The sequence below is a fragment of the Ascaphus truei genome, chromosome 11, assembly GCF_040206685.1.
Source record: "Ascaphus truei isolate aAscTru1 chromosome 11, aAscTru1.hap1, whole genome shotgun sequence".
Lineage (NCBI taxonomy): Eukaryota > Metazoa > Chordata > Amphibia > Anura > Ascaphidae > Ascaphus > Ascaphus truei.
Window position 1 is genome coordinate 41,060,971 of NC_134493.1, and position 20,955 is coordinate 41,081,925.

Here is a 20,955-nt window from a genome sequence, read left to right on the forward strand (position 1 = left end):
CCCCTCCATGATGTCCTGTTTCTCTTTCTTCTCCCCACCACTATAATGTCATGTCATCCTTTCTTTCCCCCCCGCCATGATGCCAAGTCTCTCCCACTTCCCTCCGCTATGATGTCACATCTCTCCCTTTTCATCCATGCCATGATGTCATCTCTCCGTCTTCCCTCCCCCCCCCCCCCCATGTCATGTCTCTCCTGCCCCTACCATGATATCATATCTCTACCCCGCCATGGTCATCCCCCTTCACCATGATGTCACGTCATCTTCTCTTCTCCATAACATTGCAGAAGAAGCTATCTGTTTGGGGTTAGCCCCAGGATGAAAGGACCAGCGCTCGGAGTCATTCTTCTCCTCTGATTTCCAGTGAATAAATGCATGGGCTGAAGAGCTTCTTACAGCCTTTGAAATGGGTGAACGTGCTCTGCATCCGTGTCCGAAAGGAATTTCATGTGGCCCTGGCAACGTCTCTTTATATCCCTGTGCCTCAGACACCAAAACTAGACTGTAAGCTCTTGGGGGCAGGGACTTATTGCAGTTCTGTGTACAGTGCTATATAAGAGCAATATTTCCTGCTTAATACTGTCAGTAACTGCCACCCTCTGGATAAACATCCTTCTTATGAAGACGTCTACCCAACACAATGCGATGCAATTCACGGTGGGGCAGCATAAAGATGGCGCCATTTATATCGGAGTTGCAGTAAAGTGAAAGCAAAATCACCTATTTTCTGTCATCTTTAATACTTGTTTGCTAATGTAAGGAATGGTTATCTCCACAAATAATTGTCCCAAAGGCAATCGTGTGAAAACTAAAACAGATATTACTCCTTACACAATATCTGCGGCTTGTTTATTGTTATCGAACAGCAGGGGGATGGGGGGATGGGGGGGGGGGGGAGGGGCAGCAGCAACGATTCCAAAGTTGCAGTGATCAGGGGCACGATACAGAACTCAAAACCTAATTCTGGTCATTGGTGTTACTGTCGGCTGCGTGTGAAACAGGTAAACCTGTTGGGAATAAAACGCACCAACTTATCAGGTCCGCTTATCAGCCCTGTCTCAGTTTTGGGGACACGGGGACGTAGCTGGGTGTCACTAGAAGTCAAAGACACTAAAGGGGTTAAAAATCCCACTAGTGCAGGGGTGGCCAACACCAGTCCTCAAGGGCCACCAGCAGGTCAGGTTTCCAGGATATCCCTGCTTCAGCATAGGTGGCTCAATTGAAGACGGAGCCACTGATTGAGCCGTGTGCTGAAGCTGGGATATCCCAAATACCTGTCCATGTGTTGGCCCTTGAGGACTGGAGTGGGCCAATGACTGAGCCACCTGTGCTGAAGCAGGGATATCCTGGAAACCTGACTTGCTGGAATCCCTTGAGGACTGGAGTTGGCCTCCGCACTAGTAAATAACCTCCTAAGAAAAGAAGCCTGAATAGGTGCATGTGACGTGATGCTGCGAGAATCACTGGGTGCATGAAAATACTTATCTGTTGCCTCATTGCCTCAAAGCCTTTAATTGCCTGGAAAATGTACACGCTAAGTAAGGTATAATTGTCTTAATGGGGAGTTATTTTCACAGGTCTTTCAGGTTTGGAGAAGAGCTCAGCAATTTACTCATTTACTTTGATTCATTGTGGGGGTTTTTTTCCCCCCAAGTGAATCCCAGATACTTTCCAGGGTTAAAGTCACATGTAAACAGGGACACGTAACCCCTGGGATGCCAGAGAGGCTTTCCATGCATTGCTCTGCCAGTGAAAGGATTGAATAGAAGCAGGATCAATAAATACACCATTTCACAGGGTTGCCAGGTGTCCAGCATAGAACCGGACTGTCCTGTATTTGGACACTGTCCAGTATAAAATGAGAGGTAATACTGAATATGTATGTCTCCGGTATTACGTCTCTGGACATGTATGTGTATACCGGTATTACCTCTCTGAACATGTATGTCTCCGGTATTACCTCTCTGGACATGTATGTATATACCAGTATTACCTCTCTGGACATGTATGTGTATACCGGTATTACCTCTCTGGGCGTGTATGTGTATACCGGTATTACCTCTCTGAGTATGTATGTGTATACCGGTATTACCTCTCTGGGCATGTCTGTGTATACCGGTATTACCTCTCTGGACGTGTATGTGTATACCGGTATTATCTCTCTGGGCGTGTATGTGTATACCGGTATTACCTCTCTGGACTTGTATGTGTATACCGGTATTACCTCTCTGGACATGTATGTGTATACCGGTATTACCTCTCTGGGCGTGTATGTGTATACCGGTATTACCTCTCTGGACGTGTATGTGTATACCGGTATTACCTCTCTGGACATGTATGTGTATACCGGTATTACCTCTCTGGGCGTGTATGTGTATACCTGTATTGCCTCTCTGGACTTGTATGTGTATACCGGTATTACCTCTCTGGACGTGTATGTGTATACCGGTATTACCTCTCTGGACATGTATGTGTATACCGGTATTACCTCTCTGGACGTGTATGTGTATACCGGTATTACCTCTCTGGGCGTGTATGTGTATACTGGTATTACCTCTCTGGACATGTATGTGTATACCGGTATTACCTCTCTGGACAAAGTAATCTGACCAGCTTGGGGGGGGCTGTGGGATTTCCCCCCGAGCAGGGCTGCTGCTAGGGGGCTGGGCAGCTTCCTCCATCCTGATTGTCTGTTGCTGGGTAATGCAGCCAATTACGGGGATGTGTCAGGAGCCTGAGGTTTGTAGCCAAGGAGAGGAGAAAACAGCATGGAGCAGAGAGAGGTGAGACGGTTGTGTGTCTTGAGCGCGTTGCACCTTTCATCAACCCTACATCTCACTCACTGTCGAACTTGTTCCCTTTTTGCTCTAGTCCCAAACACAAAAATCCTATCAGCATCCTTATTTTATTTTCAGTGTTGGTAAAGTCTGTGTAACTTTCTGAATGTGAGGTCCTTGTAACTCATTGTAAACAATCTGTGTTTTATTTGAACCGGTTTATGGAAAACAGTTACATGGAGTTGCTTGAAAATAAATACATATGTTTGTGAGCGAATTGGGACTTCCCCATAACGTCGGAAAACAGCGGGACAGGGGTTAAACCCTTGAGTGCCATTACATTGTTTTGTAGTCCCCACTGCTGGAGCTCAATGGGTTAAGGAAACTAGTGGTACTGTGCTTGTTTTATAGGGGGAGATTTAGTAAGCGTAGAGAAGAGCTACTGGAGTTTGATCCTGTGTCAATGTCAGCTAACGCAGCATGGCGCTCTGATAGCGGATCCCGGCATTTGCTGGGGAGCTTTGGCAGTAAGTAATTTTATCTACACCAGAGGGGCTCAACTCCTGTCCTCAAGCCGCCCCAAACAGGTCAGGTTTTAAGGATATCCCAGCTTCAGCACAGGTGGCTCAATCAGAGGCTCAGTCGAAGATTGAGCCACTTGTGCTGAAGCAGGGACTGATTGAGCCACTTGTGCTGAAGCAGGGACTGATTGAGCCACTTGTGCTGAAGCAGGGACAGATTGAGCCACCTGTGTTGGAGCAGCGATATCCTGAAAACCTGACCTGTTGGGGTCTTGAGGACTAGAGTTGAGCCCCTGTGGTGTACACTTATCCCCCCTTTTTACACAGATGTACGCTATTTTATTTAGTGAACAGAACCGATGTGCTGGTTGATTTTATGGCCTCTGAACCCCTTGATTTCGCTGTCTCTGCCTTCAGGCGAAATAGGCGTAGAAGAAGATGTTGACGCACATCAGGATGACAGCGTTGACGCAGCACACCCGCGCCCAGAATGGATCCTCCCTGATGCTCCTGTGTTTTTCTGGCTTGGGAGAACCCACTGCTGTTTCGGGGGAGCTGCAGAACGGGCTGCTCCATGATCGGCTGCGAGGGGGGCTCTTCGCTGGCTCTGTCCCAAGAAATAAGGAAAAGGATCAGCAGATCTCCAGGAATCCACCAGAGAGAAGTGCAAGATCTCCCAGAAGAAAAACGGCACTACATTGAGAATGGGGCTCAGTGGGGAGTGTTGCCCTTGACAAATCTGGTGTTACTTTGTAGCCAAGAGACTGATTACAACACCTCTTGCATTAAATGCACAATGGAAGGAAGGGAAGTAAACATAATTATGCCCCTTTATAAAGCATTAGTAAGACCACACCTTGAATATGGAGTACAATTTTGGGCACCAATCCTAAGAAAATACATTATGGAACTAGAGAGAGTGCAGAGAAGAGCCACCAAATTAATAAAGGGGATGGACAATCTAATTTACGAGGAGAGGCTAGCTAAATTACATTTGATTACTTTACAAATACTGGGGTTTTTGGAGACTTGTTCCCTATTCTCTCCCCCTCCAACCCCCCATATATAATACACTTAATTTCTCTTTCTACACACTGCTTGCTCATGGGGATTAATACGCGTGGGGGGGAGACCAGGGTTAGTGTTCTTATTAACAAGAATGCTTCCTTTGTGAAATACAGATCTCGATCACATCATTCACTAAATGGTATCACTAGTACGCTAATTGTAATCCATTAAACGAATGAAATGTATTATTAAAAAAAAGAAGAAAATAAATGCAGTTATCCAAAGTAGTTAACCAGCTGGGACTGGCGGCCTGTCGGCCTGTCAGGGAGACAGGTTGGAACACACAAGCTATTCGCAATACATGTTCAACAAAAAATTGTAGTCATATTTAAGAAATGCGTACAGCAAATAAAAATTCCACCTGTGAACCCTGCCTTTTCCCCATTATATCTCACTGCATTCACTATCTATCTGCTTACACTGCAGCCAGGGTTTCTGGGTAATGAAATGCAAATGAGCACACGGTGTGTCACTTTCTGCCCTCTTACACGCTGGGTGTTCATTTGCATGTCATTTCCCAGAATACTTGGCTGCACTGTATGCTAAGAGATAACGGAGAAAGGCAGGGCTGCAGACCTGTCTGAGACGTGAATGTGATCACAAGGGGTATTATTATTTATTATATTCTGTACGGTGGAGGTTTTTTTTCCCAGTGCTTTACTCACCATAACTTACTTTGTGCACCGATTTAAACATAGCAGCTTTTTTTTTGCATGTTCAAATAATGGTACTGGGGTTGTACATTTCTGTAGGTGAGTGGGTGAGCTCCCGCTGAATGCCAGCGTCCCTTCTATGTGACCTTGGGCGATTCATTTAATCTCTGTGTTTTGCTGGCACCACAATTAGATTGTAAGCTATTAGGGATCTATTGTACCTGCAAACATCTGCGCACACCACTGCGTACAGTATCAGCGTTCTACAACATAAATATAGGTGTATTGTTATTACCATCGCTGCTTCCCGGGGCTGACTGGCTCCGCGTTGACATTTTCTGGAGTGCGATTTCAGGAGGAGTTCTGCCCGGCGATAGCGTCCACCACGTGAGGTTTTTCAGCTGCAAAGAGGAACGATATTGATGTGTTTAGAGGTGCAGGGGAAAAAAGGGGCAATTTCTCCGCTCTTGATTTTAGTTTATTAGACCTGGTAAATCATGTAATATGAACGTAAGTATTTCTGCGCCAGCGGGAACTGCAGCTCCTTCTACTCTGTCTACGGTGGCCAGGCGGCTTCTCCAAAAATACTGGACACGATGGTGAAAGGTGTGACGAGCTCAACACACACACCTCTCGCTCCATGCTGTTTCCTCCTATCTTTGGCCAAATCCCGCAGCCCCCCAAGCCGGTCAGGTCACAATGCCCAGAGAGGTGATACCGGACACACACAGGTCCAGTATTGCCTCAATTTTTTTACTGGACAGAGTGTCCGAATACAGGACAGTCCAGTTCAATACTGGACACCTGGCGCACCCTAGATTATTCTGTCTCTATCTACACTGAGCAATTTGTCATAACAGTCATATTGACAGAACTACATGTGAACATTACAGGAACAAAAGACATACTGTATGTAACAATGAGTACAGGCAGTCCTCGGTTATCCGACACAATACGTTACTCAAAATGGCGTTGTAAAGCGAAACGTCTTAAAGCGAAACACGTTTTCCCATAGGAACACTGTTTAAATGAAAGCTTCCGTTCCTGAAGGCATTTTTAACACTAAAATACACCAAATATTTTACTCAGGCAATAAGATATGCAGCACACATAAATTATAGTGTATATACTGTATTATATATATAATATAACATAATATATAATATAATATATTATATAGTATAATATAATATAATAAATATATTACATACACATAAACAACTTTGCAAAGCGTTGTAAGAGCGTTGGATAAGCCATTTTGGCGTTGTAAAAATGAACATAGGTATGCATTGCACAGCGTTGGATAAGCCATTCGTTGTAAAACGAAGCGTTGTAAAACGAGGACTGCCTGTATGTGTAATATATATTGAGAGACAGCCATAAGAAACAAATACACCGATATTTATGACAATATCTCACACATATAAATGTTATGTTTGAAAGTAATGAGGTGAGAGTGGGATGGGAATGAGGGGGTGAGAGAGTGATGGGAATGAGGGGGTGAGAGTGGGATGGGAATGAGGGGGTGAGTGTGATGGGAATGAGGGGGTGAGATTGTGATGGGAATGAGGGGGTGAGTGGGATGGGAATGAGGGAGTGAGAGAGATGGGAATGAGGGGGTGAGAGAGATGGGAATGAGGGGGTGAGAGTGGGATGGGAATGAGGGAGTGAGAGAGATGGGAATGAGGGGGTGAGAGTGGGATGGGAATGAGGGGGTGAGAGTGGGATGGGAATGAGGGGGTGAGTGTGATGGGAATGAGGGGGTGAGAGTGTGATGGGAATGAGGGGGTGAGAGTGATGGGAATGAGGGGGTGAGAGTGATGGGAATGAGGGGATGAGTGTGTGATGGGAATGAGGGGGTGAGAGTGTGATGGGAATGAGGGGGTGAGAGTGTGATGGGAATGAGGGGGTGAAACACGTTTTCCCATAGGAACACTGTTTAAATGAAAGCTTCCGTTCCTGAAGGCATTTTTAACACTAAAATACACCAAATATTTTACTCAGGCAATAAGATATGCAGCACACATAAATTATAGTGTATATACTGTATTATATATATAATATAACATAATATATAATATAATATATTATATAGTATAATATAAAATAATAAATATATTACATACACATAAACAACTTTGCAAAGCGTTGTAAGAGCGTTGGATAAGCCATTTTGGCGTTGTAAAAATGAACATAGGTATGCATTGCACAGCGTTGGATAAGCCATTCGTTGTAAAACGAAGCGTTGTAAAACGAGGACTGCCTGTATGTGTAATATATATTGAGAGACAGCCATAAGAAACAAATACACCGATATTTATGACAATATCTCACACATATAAATGTTATGTTTGAAAGTAATGAGGTGAGAGTGGGATGGGAATGAGGGGGTGAGAGAGTGATGGGAATGAGGGGGTGAGAGTGGGATGGGAATGAGGGGGTGAGTGTGATGGGAATGAGGGGGTGAGATTGTGATGGGAATGAGGGGGTGAGTGGGATGGGAATGAGGGAGTGAGAGAGATGGGAATGAGGGGGTGAGAGAGATGGGAATGAGGGGGTGAGAGTGGGATGGGAATGAGGGAGTGAGAGAGATGGGAATGAGGGGGTGAGAGTGGGATGGGAATGAGGGGGTGAGAGTGGGATGGGAATGAGGGGGTGAGTGTGATGGGAATGAGGGGGTGAGAGTGTGATGGGAATGAGGGGGTGAGAGTGATGGGAATGAGGGGGTGAGAGTGATGGGAATGAGGGGATGAGTGTGTGATGGGAATGAGGGGGTGAGAGTGTGATGGGAATGAGGGGGTGAGAGTGTGATGGGAATGAGGGGGTGAGAGTGATGGGAATGAGGGGGTTAGAGTGGGATGGGAATGAGGGGGTGAGAGTGATGGGAATGAGGGGGTTAGAGTGGGATGGGAATGAGGGGGTGAGAGTGATGGGAATGAGGGGTGAGAGTGATGGGAATGAGGGGGTGAGAGTGGGATGGGAATGAGGGGGTGAGAGTGGGATGGGAATGAGCGGGTGAGAGTGATGGGAATGAGGGGGTGAGAGTGGGATGGGAATGAGGGGGTGAGAGTGGGATGGGAATGAGGGGGTGAGAGTGATGGGAATGAGGGGGTGAGAGTGGGATGGGAATGAGGGGGTGAGAATGGGATGGGAATGAGGGGGTGAGAGTGATGGGAATGAGGGGGTGAGAGTGTGATGGGAATGAGGGGGTGAGAGTGATGGGAATGAGGGGGTGAGAGTGATGGGAATGAGGGGGTGAGAGTGGGATGGGAATGAGGGGGTGAGAGTGGGATGGGAATGAAGGGATGAGTGGGATGGGAATGAGGGGGTGAGTGGGATGGGAATGAGGGAGTGAGAGAGATGGGAATGAGGGGGTGAGAGTGATGGGAACGAGGGGGTGAGTGATGGGAATGAGGGGGTGAGTGGGATGGGAATGAGGGGGTGAGAGTGATGGGAATGAGGGGGTGAGTGGGATGGGAATGAGGGGGTGAGAGTGGGATGGGAATGAGGGGGTGAGAGTGGGATGGGAATGAGGGGGTGAGAGTGTGATGGGAATGAGGGGGTGAGAGTGAAGGGAATGAGGGGGTGAGAGTGTGATGGAATGAGGGGGTGAGAGTGATGGGAATGAGGGGGTGTGAGTGATGGGAATGAGGGGGTGAGAGTGGGATGGGAATGAGGGGGTGAGAGTGGGATGGGAATGAGGGGATGAGTGTGATGGGAATGAGGGGGTGAGTGGGATGGGAATGAGGGAGTGAGAGAGATGGGAATGAAGGGGTGAGAGTGATGGGAATGAGGGGGGTGAGAGTGATGGGAATGAGGAGGTGAGTGGGATGGGAATGAGGGGGTGAGAGGGATGGGAATGAGGGGGTGAGAGTGGGATGGGAACGAGGGGGTGAGTGTGGGATAGGAATGAGGGGGTGAGAGTGATGGGAATGAGGGGGTGAGAGTGTGATGGGAATGAGGGGGTGAGAGTGTGATGGGAATGAGGGGGTGAGAGTGATGGGAATGAGGGGGTGAGAGTGATGGGAATGAGGGGTGAGAGTGGGATGGGAATGAGGGGGTGAGAGTGATGGGAATGAGGGGTGAGAGTGATGGAATGAGGGGGTGAGAGTGGGATGGGAATGAGGGGGTGAGAGTGATGGGAATGAGGGGGTGAGAGTGGGATGGGAATGAGGGGGTGAGCGTGGGATGGGAATGAGGGGGTGAGAGTGATGGAATGAGGGGGTGGGTGGGATGGGAATGAGGGGGTGAGAGTGGATGGGAATGAGGGGTGAGAGTGGGATGGGAATGAGGGGGTGAGAGTGGGATGGGAATGAGGGGATGAGAGTGATGGGAATGAGGGGTGAGAGTGTGATGGGAATGAGGGGGTGAGAGTGATGGGAATGAGGGGGTGAGAGTGATGGGAATGAGGGGTGAGAGTGGGATGGGAATGAGGGGGTGAGAGTGGGATGGGAATGAGGGGATGAGTGTGATGGGAATGAGGGGGTGAGAGTGGGATGGGAATGAGGGGGTGAGAGTGGGATGGGAATGAGGGGGTGAGAGTGATGGGAATGAGGGGGTGAGAGTGATGGAATGAGGGGGTGAGTGGGATGGGAATGAGGGGGTGAGAGTGGGATGGGAATGAGGGGATGAGTGTGATGGGAAGGAGGGGGTGAGTGGGATGGGTATGAGGGAGTGAGAGAGATGGGAATGAGGGGGTGAGAGTGATGGGAATGAGGGGGTGAGAGTGATGGGAATGAGGGGGTGAGTGGATGGAATGAGGGGGTGAGAGTGATGGGAATGAGGGGGTGAGTGGGATGAGAATGAGGGGGTGAGAGTGGATGGGAATGAGGGGGTGAGAGTGGGATGGGAATGAGGGGGTGAGAGTGATTGGAATGAGGGGGTGAGAGTGATGGGAATGAGGGGGTGAGAGTGATGGGAATGAGGGGGTGAGTGGGATGGGAATGAGGGGGTGAGAGTGGGATGGGAATGAGGGGGTGAGAGTGGGATGGGAATGAGGGGGTGAGAGTGATGGGAATGAGGGGGTGAGAGTGGGATGGGAATGGGGGTGAGAGTGATGGAATGAGGGGTGAGAGGGATGGGAATGAGGGGGTGAGAGTGCTGGGAATGAGGGGGTGAGAGTGGGATGGGAATGAGGGGGTGAGAGTGGGATGGGAATGAGGGGGTGAGAGTGGGATGGAATGAGGGGGTGAGAGAGATGGAATGAGGGGGTGAGAGTGTGATGGGAATGAGGGGGTGAGTGTGGGATGGGAATGAGGGGGTGAGAGTGGGATGGGAATGAGGGGGTAAGAGTGGGATGGGAATTAGGGGGTGAGAGTGCTGGGAATGAGGGGGTGAGAGTGCTGGGAATGAGGGGGTGAGAGTGGGATGGGAATGAGGGGGTGAGAGGGATGGGAATGAGGGGTGAGAGTGCTGGGAATGAGGGGGTGAGAGTGGGATGGGAATGAGGGGGTGAGAGTGGGATGGGAATGAGGGTGTGAGAGTGATGGGAATGAGGGGGTGAGAGTGGGATGGGAATGAGGGGGTGAGAGTGGATGGGAATGAGGGGGTGAGAGTGATGGGAATGAGGGAGTGAGAGTGGGATGGGAATGAGGGGATGAGTGTGATGGGAATGAGGGGGTGAGAGTGATGGGAATGAGGGGGTGAGACTGGGATGGGAATGAGGGGATGAGAGTGGGATGGGAATGAGGGCGTGAGAGTGGGATGGGAATGAGGGGGTGAGAGTGGGATGGGAATGAGGGGTCAGAGTGATGGGAATGAGGAGTGAGGGTGGATGAATGAGGGCTGAGAGTGATGGGAATCAGGGGGATGAGTGTGCTGGGGAATGACGGGGTGAGAGTGTGATGGGAATGAGGGGGTGAGAGAGGATGGGAATGAGGGGGTGAGAGTGGGATGGAATGAGGGGTTGAGAGTGGGATGGGAATGAGGGGTGAGAGCGGATGGGAATGAGGGGGTGAGAGTGTGATGGGAATGAGGGGGTGAGAGTGGGATGGAATGAGGGAGTGATGTGATGGAATGAGGGGGTGAGAGTGATGGGAATGAGGGGTGAGAGTGATGGAATGAGGGGGTGAGAGTGGGATGGGAATGAGGGGTGAGAGTGGGATGGGAATGAGGGGGTGAGAGTGGGATGGGAATGAGGGGGTGAGAGTGGGATGGGAATGAGGGGGTGAGAGTGATGGGAATGAGGGGGTGAGAGTGGGATGGGAATGATGGGGTCGGAGTGGGATGGGAATGATGGGGTCGGAGTGGGATGGAAATGAGGGGGTGAGTGTGATGGGAATTAGGGGGTGAGAGTGTGATGGGAATGAGGGGGTGAGAGTGGGATGGAATGAGGGGTGAGAGTGGGATGGGAATGAGGGGTGAGAGTGGGATGGGAATGAGGGGGTGAGAGTGATGGGAATGAGGGGGTGAGAGAGTGGGATGGGAATGAGGGAGTGAGAGTGGGGTGGAATGAGGGGTGAGAGTGATGGGAATGAGGGGGTGAGAGTGATGGGAATGAGGGGGGTGAGAGTGGGATGGGAATGAGGGGGTGAGAGTGTGATGGAATGAGGGGGTGAGAGTGGGATGGGAATGAGGGAGTGAGAGTGATGGGAATGAGGGGGTGAGAGTGGGATGGAATGAGGGGGTGAGAGTGATGGGAATGAGGGCGTGAGAGTGATGGGAATGAGGGGGTGAGAGTGGGATGGGATGAGGGGTGAGAGTGGATGGGAATGAGGGGGTGAGAGTGTGATGGGAATGAGGGGGTGAGAGTGGGATGAGAATGAGGGGTGAGAGTGATGGGAATGAGGGGTGAGAGTGATGGGAATGAGGGGGTAGAGTGATGGGAATGAGGAGGGGTGAGTGGGATGGGAATGAGGGGGTGAGAGTGATGGGAATGAGGGGGTGAGTGGGATGAGAATGAGGGGGTGAGAGTGGGATGGGAATGAGGGGGTGAGAGTGGGATGGGAATGAGGGGGTGAGAGTGATTGGAATGAGGGGGTGAGAGTGATGGGAATGAGGGGGTGAGAGTGATGGAATGAGGGGGTGAGTGGGATGGGAATGAGGGGGTGAGAGTGGGATGGGAATGAGGGGGTGAGAGTGGGATGGGAATGAGGGGGTGAGAGTGATGGGAATGAGGGGGTGAGTGTGGGATGGGATGGGTGAGAGTGATGGGATGGGGGGTGGGATGGATGAGGGGTGAGGGTGGAGGGGGTGAGAGTGGGAATGAGGGGGTGAGTGGGATGGGAATGCGGGGTGAGAGTGGGATGGGAATGAGGGGTGGAGAGTGGGATGGGAATGAGGGGGTGAGAGATGGGATTGAGGGGGTGAGAGTGTGATGGAATGAGGGGTGAGTGTGGGATGGAATGAGGGGGTGAGAGTGGGATGGGAATGAGGGGGTAAGAGTGGGATGGGAATTAGGGGTGAGAGTGCTGGGAATGAGGGGTGAGAGTGCTGGGAATGAGGGGGTGAGAGTGGGATGGGAATGAGGGGGTGAGAGGGATGGGAATGAGGGGGTGAGAGTGCTGGGAATGAGGGGGTGAGAGTGGGATGGGAATGAGGGGGTGAGAGTGGGATGGGAATGAGGGGGGTGAGAGTGATGGGAATGAGGGGGGTGAGAGTGGGATGGGAATGAGGGGTGAGAGTGGGATGGGAATGAGGGGGTGAGAGTGATGGGAATGAGGGAGTGAGAGTGGGATGGGAATGAGGGGATGAGTGTGATGGGAATGAGGGGTGAGAGTGATGGGAATGAGGGGGTGAGACTGGGATGGGAATGAGGGATGAGAGTGGATGGGAATGAGGGCGTGAGAGTGGGATGGGAATGAGGGGGTGAGAGTGGATGGGAATGAGGGGGTCAGAGTGATGGGAATGAGGGAGTGAGGGTGGGATGAAATGAGGGCTGAGAGTGATGGGAATCAGGGGGATGAGTGTGCTGGGAATGAGGGGTGAGAGTGTGATGGAATGAGGGGGTGAGAGAGGGATGGGAATGAGGGGTGAGAGTGGATGGGAATGAGGGGTTGAGAGTGGGATGGGAATGAGGGGGTGAGAGCGGGGATGGGAATGAGGGGGTGAGAGTGTGATGGAATGAGGGGGTGAGAGTGGGATGGGAATGAGGGAGTGAGTGTGATGGGAATGAGGGGTGAGAGTGATGGGAATGAGGGGTGAGAGTGATGGGAATGAGGGGGTGAGAGTGGGATGGGAATGAGGGGGTGAGAGTGGGATGGGAATGAGGGGGTGAGTGGGATGTGGAATGAGGGGGTGAGAGTGGATGGGAATGAGGGGTGAGAGTGATGGGAATGAGGGGGTGAGAGTGGGATGGGAATGATGGGGTCGGAGTGGGATGGGAATGATGGGGTCGAGTGGGATGGGAAATGATGGGGTGAGTGTGATGGGAATTAGGGGGTGAGAGTGTGATGGGAATGAGGGGGTGAGAGTGGATGGGAATGAGGGGGTGAGAGTGGGATGGGAATGAGGGGGTGAGAGTGGGATGGGAATGAGGGGGTGAGAGTGATGGGAATGAGGGGGTGAGAGAGTGGGATGGGAATGAGGGAGTGAGAGTGGGGTGGGAATGAGGGGTGAGAGTGATGGGAATGAGGGGGTGAGAGTGATGGGAATGAGGGGGTGAGAGTGGGATGGGAATGAGGGGGTGAGAGTGTGATGGGAATGAGGGGGTGAGAGTGGGATGGGAATGAGGGAGTGAGAGTGATGGGAATGAGGGGGTGAGGTGGATGGGAATGAGGGGTGAGAGTGATGGGAATGAGGGCGTGAGAGTGATGGGAATGAGGGGGTGTGAGTGGGATGGGAATGAGGGGGTGAGAGTGGATGGGAATGAGGGGGTGAGAGTGTGATGGGAATGAGGGGGTGAGGGAGATGAGGGGGAAGTGATGGGAATGAGGGTGAGGATGGGAATGAGGGGTGAGAGTGGGATGGGAATGAGGGGGTGAGAGTGATGGAATGAGGGGGTGAGAGTGGATGGGAATGATGGGGTGAGAGTGATGGGAATGAGGGGTGAGAGTGGATGGGAATTGAGGGGGTGAGAGTGGATGGGAATGAGGGGTGAGAGAGTGGATGGGAATGAGGGGGTGAGAGTGGGATGGGAATGAGGGGTGAGAGTGGGATGGGAATGAGGGGGTGAGAGTGATGGGAATGAGGGGGTGAGAGTGGATGGGAATGAGGGGGTGAGAGTGGGATGGGAATGAGGGGGTGAGAGTGGGATGGGAATGAGGGGGTGAGAGTGATGGGAATGAGGGGGTGAGTGATGGGAATGAGGGGGTGAGAGTGATGGGAATGAGGGGGTGAGAGTGGATGGGAATGAGGGGGTGAGAGTGGATGGGAATGAGGGGGTGAGAGTGATGGGAATGAGGGGGTGAGTGATGGAATGAGGGGTGAGAGTGGGATGGAATGAGGGGGTGAGAGTGGGATGTGAAGGGGTGAGAGTGATGGGAATGAGGGGTGAGTGATGGAATGAGGGGGTGATGATGGGAATGAGGGGGTGAGAGTGACTGGGAATGAGGGGTGAGAGTGGGATGGGAATGAGGGGGTGAGAGTGGATGGGAATGAGGGGGTGAGAGTGATGGAATGAGGGGGTGAGAGTGGGATGGGAATGAGGGGGTGAGAGTGGATGGAATGATGGGTGAGAGTGATGGGAATGAGGGGTGAGAGTGGGATGGGAATGAGGGGGATGAGTGTGCTGGAATGAGGGGGTGAGAGAGATGGGAATGAGGGGTGAGAGTGATGGGAATGAGGGGGTGAGTGTGATGGGAATGAGGGGGTGAGAGTGGGATGGGAATGAGGGGGTGAGAGTGGGATGGGAATGAGGGGGTGAGAGGGGGATGGGAATGAGGGTGTGAGAGTGATGGGAATGAGGGGGTGAGAGTGGGATGGGAATGAGGGGTGAGTGTGATGGAATGAGGGGGTGAGAGTGATGGGAATGAGGGGTGAGAGTGATGGAATGAGGGGGTGAGGTGGATGGGAATGAGGGGGTGAGAGTGGGATGGGAATGAGGGGGTGAGAGTGGGATGGGAATGAGGGGGTGAGAGGGGATGGGAATGAGGGGGTGAGAGTGATGGAGTGAGGGGTGAGAGTGGGATGGGAATGATGGGTGGAGTGGATGGGAATGAGGGGTCGAGTGGGATGGGAATGAGGGGGTGAGAGTGATGGGAATGAGGGGGTGAGTGTGATGGATGGGGGTGAGAGTGGGATGGGAATGAGGGGGTGAGAGTGGGATGGGAATGAGGGGGTGAGAGTGATGGGAATGAGGGGGTGAGAGTGGGATGGGAATGAGGGGTGAGAGTGGGTGGAAATGAGGGGGTGAGAGTGATGGAATGAGGGGTGAGAGTGGGATGGGAATGAGGGGGATGAGTGTGCTGGGAATGAGGGGGTGAGAGAGATGGGAATGAGGGGTGAGAGTGATGGGAATGAGGGGGTGAGTGTGCTGGGAATGAGGGGGTGAGAGTGGATGGGAATGAGGGGGTGAGAGTGGGATGGGAATGAGGGGGTGAGAGGGGGATGGGAATGAGGGTGTGAGAGTGTGATGGGAATGAGGGGGTGAGAGTGGGATGGGAATGAGGGATGTGAGTGTGATGGGAATGAGGGGTGAGAGTGATGGGAATGAGGGGTGAGAGTGATGGGAATGAGGGGGTGAGAGTGGGATGGGAATGAGGGGGTGAGAGTGGGATGGGAATGAGGGGGTGAGAGTGGGATGGGAATGAGGGGGTGAGAGTGGGATGGGAATGAGGGGGTGAGAGTGATGGGAGTGAGGGGGTGAGAGTGGGATGGGAATGATGGGGTCGGAGTGGGATGGGAATGATGGGGTCGGAGTGGGATGGGAATGAGGGGTGAGTGTGATGGGAATGAGGGGGTGAGAGTGTGATGGGAATGAGGGGGTGAGAGTGGATGGATGAGGGGGTGAGAGTGGGATGGGAATGAGGGGGTGAGAGTGGGATGGGAATGAGGGGGTGAGAGTGATGGGAATGAGGGGTGAGAGAGTGGATGGGAATGAGGGAGTGAGAGTGGGGTGGGAATGAGGGGTGAGAGTGATGGGAATGAGGGGTGAGAGTGATGGGAATGAGGGGGTGAGAGTGATGGGAATGAGGGGGTGAGAGTGATGGGAATGAGGGGGTGAGAGTGGGATGGGAATGAGGGGGTGAGAGTGGGATGGGAATGAGGGGTGAGAGTGATGGGAATGAGGGGGTGAGAGTGGATGGGAATGAGGGGGTGAGAGTGGATGGGAATGAGGGGTGAGAGTGATGGAATGAGGGGGTGAGAGTGGGATGGGAATGAGGGGGTGAGAGTGGATGGGAATGAGGGGGTGAGAGTGTGATGGGAATGAGGGGGTGAGAGTGGGATGGAATGAGGGGGTGAGAGTGGGATGGGAATGAGGGGGTGAGAGTGATGGGAATGAGGGGGTGAGAGTGGGATGGGAATGATGGGGTCGGAGTGGGATGGGAATGATGGGGTCGGAGTGGGATGGAATGATGGGGTGAGTGTGATGGGAATTAGGGGGTGAGAGTGTGATGGGAATGAGGGGGTGAGAGTGGATGGGAATGAGGGGGTGAGAGTGGGATGGGAATGAGGGGGTGAGAGTGGGATGGGAATGAGGGGGTGAGAGTGATGGAATGAGGGGGTGAGAGAGTGGGATGGGAATGAGGGAGTGAGAGTGGGTAGGGAATGAGGGGTGAGAGTGATGGGAATGAGGGGGTGAGAGTGATGGGAATGAGGGGGTGAGAGTGGGATGGAATGAGGGGGTGAGAGTGTGATGGGAATGAGGGGGTGAGAGTGCGGATGGGAATGAGGGAGTGAGAGTGATGGAATGAGGGGGTGAGAGTGGGATGGGAATGAAGGGGGTGAGAGTGATGGGAATGAGGGCGTGAGAGTGATGGGAATGAGGGGGTGAGAGTGGGATGGGAATGAGGGGGTGAGAGTGGGATGGGAATGAGGGGTGAGAGTGTGATGGGAATGAGGGGGTGAGAGTGGATGGGAATGAGGGGGTGAGAGTGATGGGATGAGGGTGAGAGTGATGGAGAGGGGTGAGAGTGGGATGGGAATGAGGGGGTGAGAGTGATGGGAATGAGGGGGTGAGAGTGATGGGATGAGGGGTGAGAGTGATGGGAATGGGGTGAGAGTGATGGAATGAGGGGGTGAGAGTGGATGGGAATGAGGGGGTGAGAGTGGGATGGAATGAGGGGGTGAGAGTGGGATGGGAATGAGGGGGTGAGAGTGGGATGGGAATGAGGGGGTGAGAGTGATGGAATGAGGGGGTGAGAGTGTGATGGGAATGAGGGGGTGAGAGTGGGATGGGAATGAGGGGTGAGAGTGGGATGGGATGAGGGGTGAGAGGATGGGAATGAGGGTGAGTGATGGGAATGAGGGGGTGAGAGAGATGGGAATGAGGGTGAGAGTGGGATGGGATGAGGGGTGTGAGAGTGGGATGGGAAGGGGTGCTGAGAGAGATGGGAATGAGGGGGTGAGTGTGGGATGAGGGGGAGTGGTGGGAATGAGAGGTGGTGAGAGTGGGATGGATGAGGGTGAGAGTGATGGAAGAGGGGTGAGTGTGATGGGAATGAGGGGTGAGTGATGGAATGAGGGGTGAGAGAGACGGGAATGAGGGGTGAGAGTGGATGGAATGAGGGGGTGAGAGTGGGATGGGAATGAGGGGGTGAGAGTGGATGGGAATGAGGGGTGAGAGTGGGATGGGAATGAGGGGGTGAGAGTGATGGAATGAGGGGGTGAGAGTGATGGGAATGAGGGGTGAGAGTGGATGGGAATGAGGGGGTATGAGTGATGGGAATGAGGGGGTGAGAGAGATGGGAATGAGGGGGTGAGAGTGATGGGAATGAGGGGGTGAGTGTGCTGGGAATGAGGGGGTGAGAGTGGATGGGAATGAGGGGGTGAGAGTGGGATGGGAATGAGGGGTGAGAGGGATGGAATGAGGGTGTGAGAGTGTGATGGGAATGAGGGGGTGAGAGTGGATGGGAATGAGGGAGTGAGTGTGATGGGAATGAGGGGGTGAGAGTGATGGGAATGAGGGGTGAGAGTGATGGGATTGAGGGGGTGAGAGTGGGATGGGAATGAGGGGGTGAGAGTGGATGGAATGAGGGGGTGAGAGTGGGATGGGAATGAGGGGGTGAGAGTGGGATGGAATGAGGGGGTAGAGTGATGGGAGTGAGGGGGTGAGAGTGGGATGGGAATGATGGGGTCGGTGTGGGATGGGAATGATGGGGTCGGAGTGGATGGGAATGAGGGGGTGAGTGTGATGGGAATGAGGGGGTGAGAGTGTGATGGAATGAGGGGTAGAGTGGGATGGAATGAGGGGGTGAGAGTGGATGGGAATGAGGGGTGAGAGTGGGATGGAATGAGGGGGTGAGAGTGATGGGAATGAGGGGGTGAGAGAGTGGGATGGGAATGAGGGAGTGAGAGTGGGGTGGAATGAGGGGTGAGAGTGATGGGAATGAGGGGGTGAGAGTGATGGGAATGAGGGGGTGAGAGTGGGATGGGAATGAGGGGGTGAGAGTGTGATGGAATGAGGGGTGAGAGTGGGATGGGAATGAGGGGGTGAGAGTGGGATGAGAATGAGGGGGTGTGAGTGATGGGAATGAGGGGGTGAGAGTGGGATGGGAATGAGGGGGTGAGAGTGATGGAATGAGGGCGTGAGAGTGATGGGAATGAGGGGGTGAGAGTGGGATGGGAATGAGGGGGTGAGAGTGGGATGGGAATGAGGGGGTGAGAGTGTGATGGGAATGAGGGGGTGAGAGTGGGATGAGAATGAGGGGGTGAGAGTGATGGGAATGAGGGGTGAGAGTGATGGGAATGAGGGGGTGAGAGTGGGATGGAATGAGGGGGTGAGAGTGATGGGAATGAGGGGGTGAGAGTGATGGGAATGAGGGGTGAGAGTGATGGGAATGAGGGGTGAGAGTGGGATGGAATGAGGGGGTGAGAGTGGATGGGAATGAGGGGGTGAGAGTGGGATGGGAATGAGGGGGTGAGTGTGGATGGGAATGAGGGGGTGAGAGTGGGATGGGAATGAGGGGGTGAGAGTGGGATGGGAATGAGGGGGTGAGAGTGATGGGAATGAGGTGGTGAGAGAGTGATGGAATGAGGGGGTGAGAGTGGGATGGGAATGAGGGGGTGAGAGTGGGATGGAATGAAGGGGTGAGAGTGATGGGAATGAGGGGGTGAGTGATGGAATGAGGGGGTGAGAGAGATGGGAATGAGGGGGTGAGAGTGGGATGGAATGAGGGGGTGAGAGTGGGATGGGAATGAGGGGGTGAGAGAGATGGAATGAGGGGGTGAGTGATGGGAATGAGGGGGTGAGAGTGGATGAGAATGAGGGGGTGAGAGTGGGATGGGAATGAAGGGGTGAGAGTGATGGAATGAGGGTGAGTGGATGGGAATGAGAGGGTGAGTGATGGGAATGAGCGGGTGAGAGACGGGAATGAGGGGGTGAGAGGGATGGGAATGAGGGGGTGAGAGTGGGATGGGAATGAGGGGGTGAGAGTGATGGGAATGAGGGGGTGAGAGTGGGATGCGAATGAGGGGGGTGAGAGTGATGGAATGTGGGGTGAGAGTGATGGGAATGAGGGGTGAGAGTGGGATGGGAATGAGGGGATGAGTGTGCTGGGAATGAGGGGTGAGAGATGGGAATGAGGGGGTGAGAGTGATGGGAATGAGGGGGTGAGTGTGCTGGGAATGAGGGGTGAGAGTGGGATGGGAATGAGGGGTGAGAGTGGATGGGAATGAGGGGGTGAGTGGGGGATGGGAATGAGGGGTGAGAGTGTGATGGGATGAGGGGGTGAGAGTGGGATGGGAATGAGGGAGTGAGTGTGATGGAATGAGGGGTGAGAGTGATGGGAATGAGGATGAGTGATGGGAATGAGGGGGTGAGAGTGGATGGGAATGAGGGGGTGAGAGTGGATGGGAATGAGGGGGTTAGAGTGATGGGAATGAGGGGTGAGAGTGATGGAATGAGGGGGTGAGAGTGGGATGGGAATGAGGGGTGAGAGTGGGGTGGGAATGAGGGTGAGAGTGATTGGAATGAGGGGTGAGTGTGATGGGAATGAGGGGGTGAGAGTGTGATAGGAATGAGGGGGTGAGAGTGGGATGGGAATGAGGAGTGAGAGTGGGATGGGAAGAGGGTGAGAGTGGGGTGGGAATGAGGGGTGAGAGTGATGGAATGAGGGGAGAGTGATGGAGTGAGGGGTGAGAGTGATGGAATGAGGGGGTGAGTGGGATGGTATGAGGGGGTGAGAGTGGATGGGAATGAGGGGTGAGAGTGGGATGGAATGAGGGGTGAGAGTGGGATGGGAATGAGGGGTGAGAGTGGATGGGAATGAGGGGGTGAGAGTGGGATGGAATGAGGGGTGAGAGTGATGGAATGAGGGGTGAGAGTGATGGGAATGAGGGGAGATGAGGGGTGAGAGTGGGATGGGAATGAGGGGGTGAGAGTGATGGGAATGAGGGGGTGAGAGTGATGGGAATGAGGGGTGAGAGTGATGGAATGAGGGGGTGAGAGTGATGGGAATGAGGGGTGAGAGTGATGGGAATGAGGGGGTGAGTGGGATGGGAATGAGGGGTGAGAGAGATGGGAATGAGGGGGTGAGAGTGGGATGGGAATGAGGGGGTGAGAGTGGGATGGGAATGAGGGGGTGAGAGAGATGGTATGAGGGGTGAGTGATGGGAATGAGGGGGTGAGAGTGGATGAATGAGGGGGTGAGAGTGGGATGGGAATGAGGGGGTGAGAGTGATGGGAATGAGGGGTGAGTGGGATGGGAATGAGGGGGTGAAGTGATGAATGAGGGTGTGAGAGAGATGGGAATGAGGGGGTGAGAGTGGGATGGGAATGAGGGGTGACGAGTGGGCTGGGAATGAGGGGGTGAGAGTGATGGGAATGAGGGGGTGAGGTGATGGGAATGAGGGGGTGAGAGTGATGGAGAATGATGGGGTGAGAGTGGATGGGAATGA

General features: G+C 52.9%; 2 protein-coding genes across 2 annotated transcripts in view; one reads left to right on the forward strand and one right to left on the reverse strand.

The window, feature by feature from the left end:
* The window catches only part of GRAP (GRB2 related adaptor protein), a 45,648-nt gene extending 44,770 nt beyond the window's left edge, over nt 1–878 (forward strand). The window contains exon 8 of the transcript XR_012787401.1: nt 288–878. The gene's annotated coding sequence lies outside the window, so the exon portion shown is untranslated. The remainder of the gene's footprint in view (nt 1–287) is intronic.
* A 2,083-nt stretch (nt 879–2,961) lies between these two features.
* The window catches only part of SLC5A10 (solute carrier family 5 member 10), a 108,398-nt gene continuing 90,404 nt past the window's right edge, over nt 2,962–20,955 (reverse strand). The window contains exons 14-15 of the mRNA XM_075565805.1: nt 5,315–5,420; nt 2,962–3,905 (exon numbers count right to left, since the gene is read on the reverse strand). Of these exons, the coding sequence (XP_075421920.1) occupies nt 3,712–3,905; nt 5,315–5,420 (300 nt within the window). The 3' untranslated portion in view covers nt 2,962–3,711. The remainder of the gene's footprint in view (nt 3,906–5,314; nt 5,421–20,955) is intronic.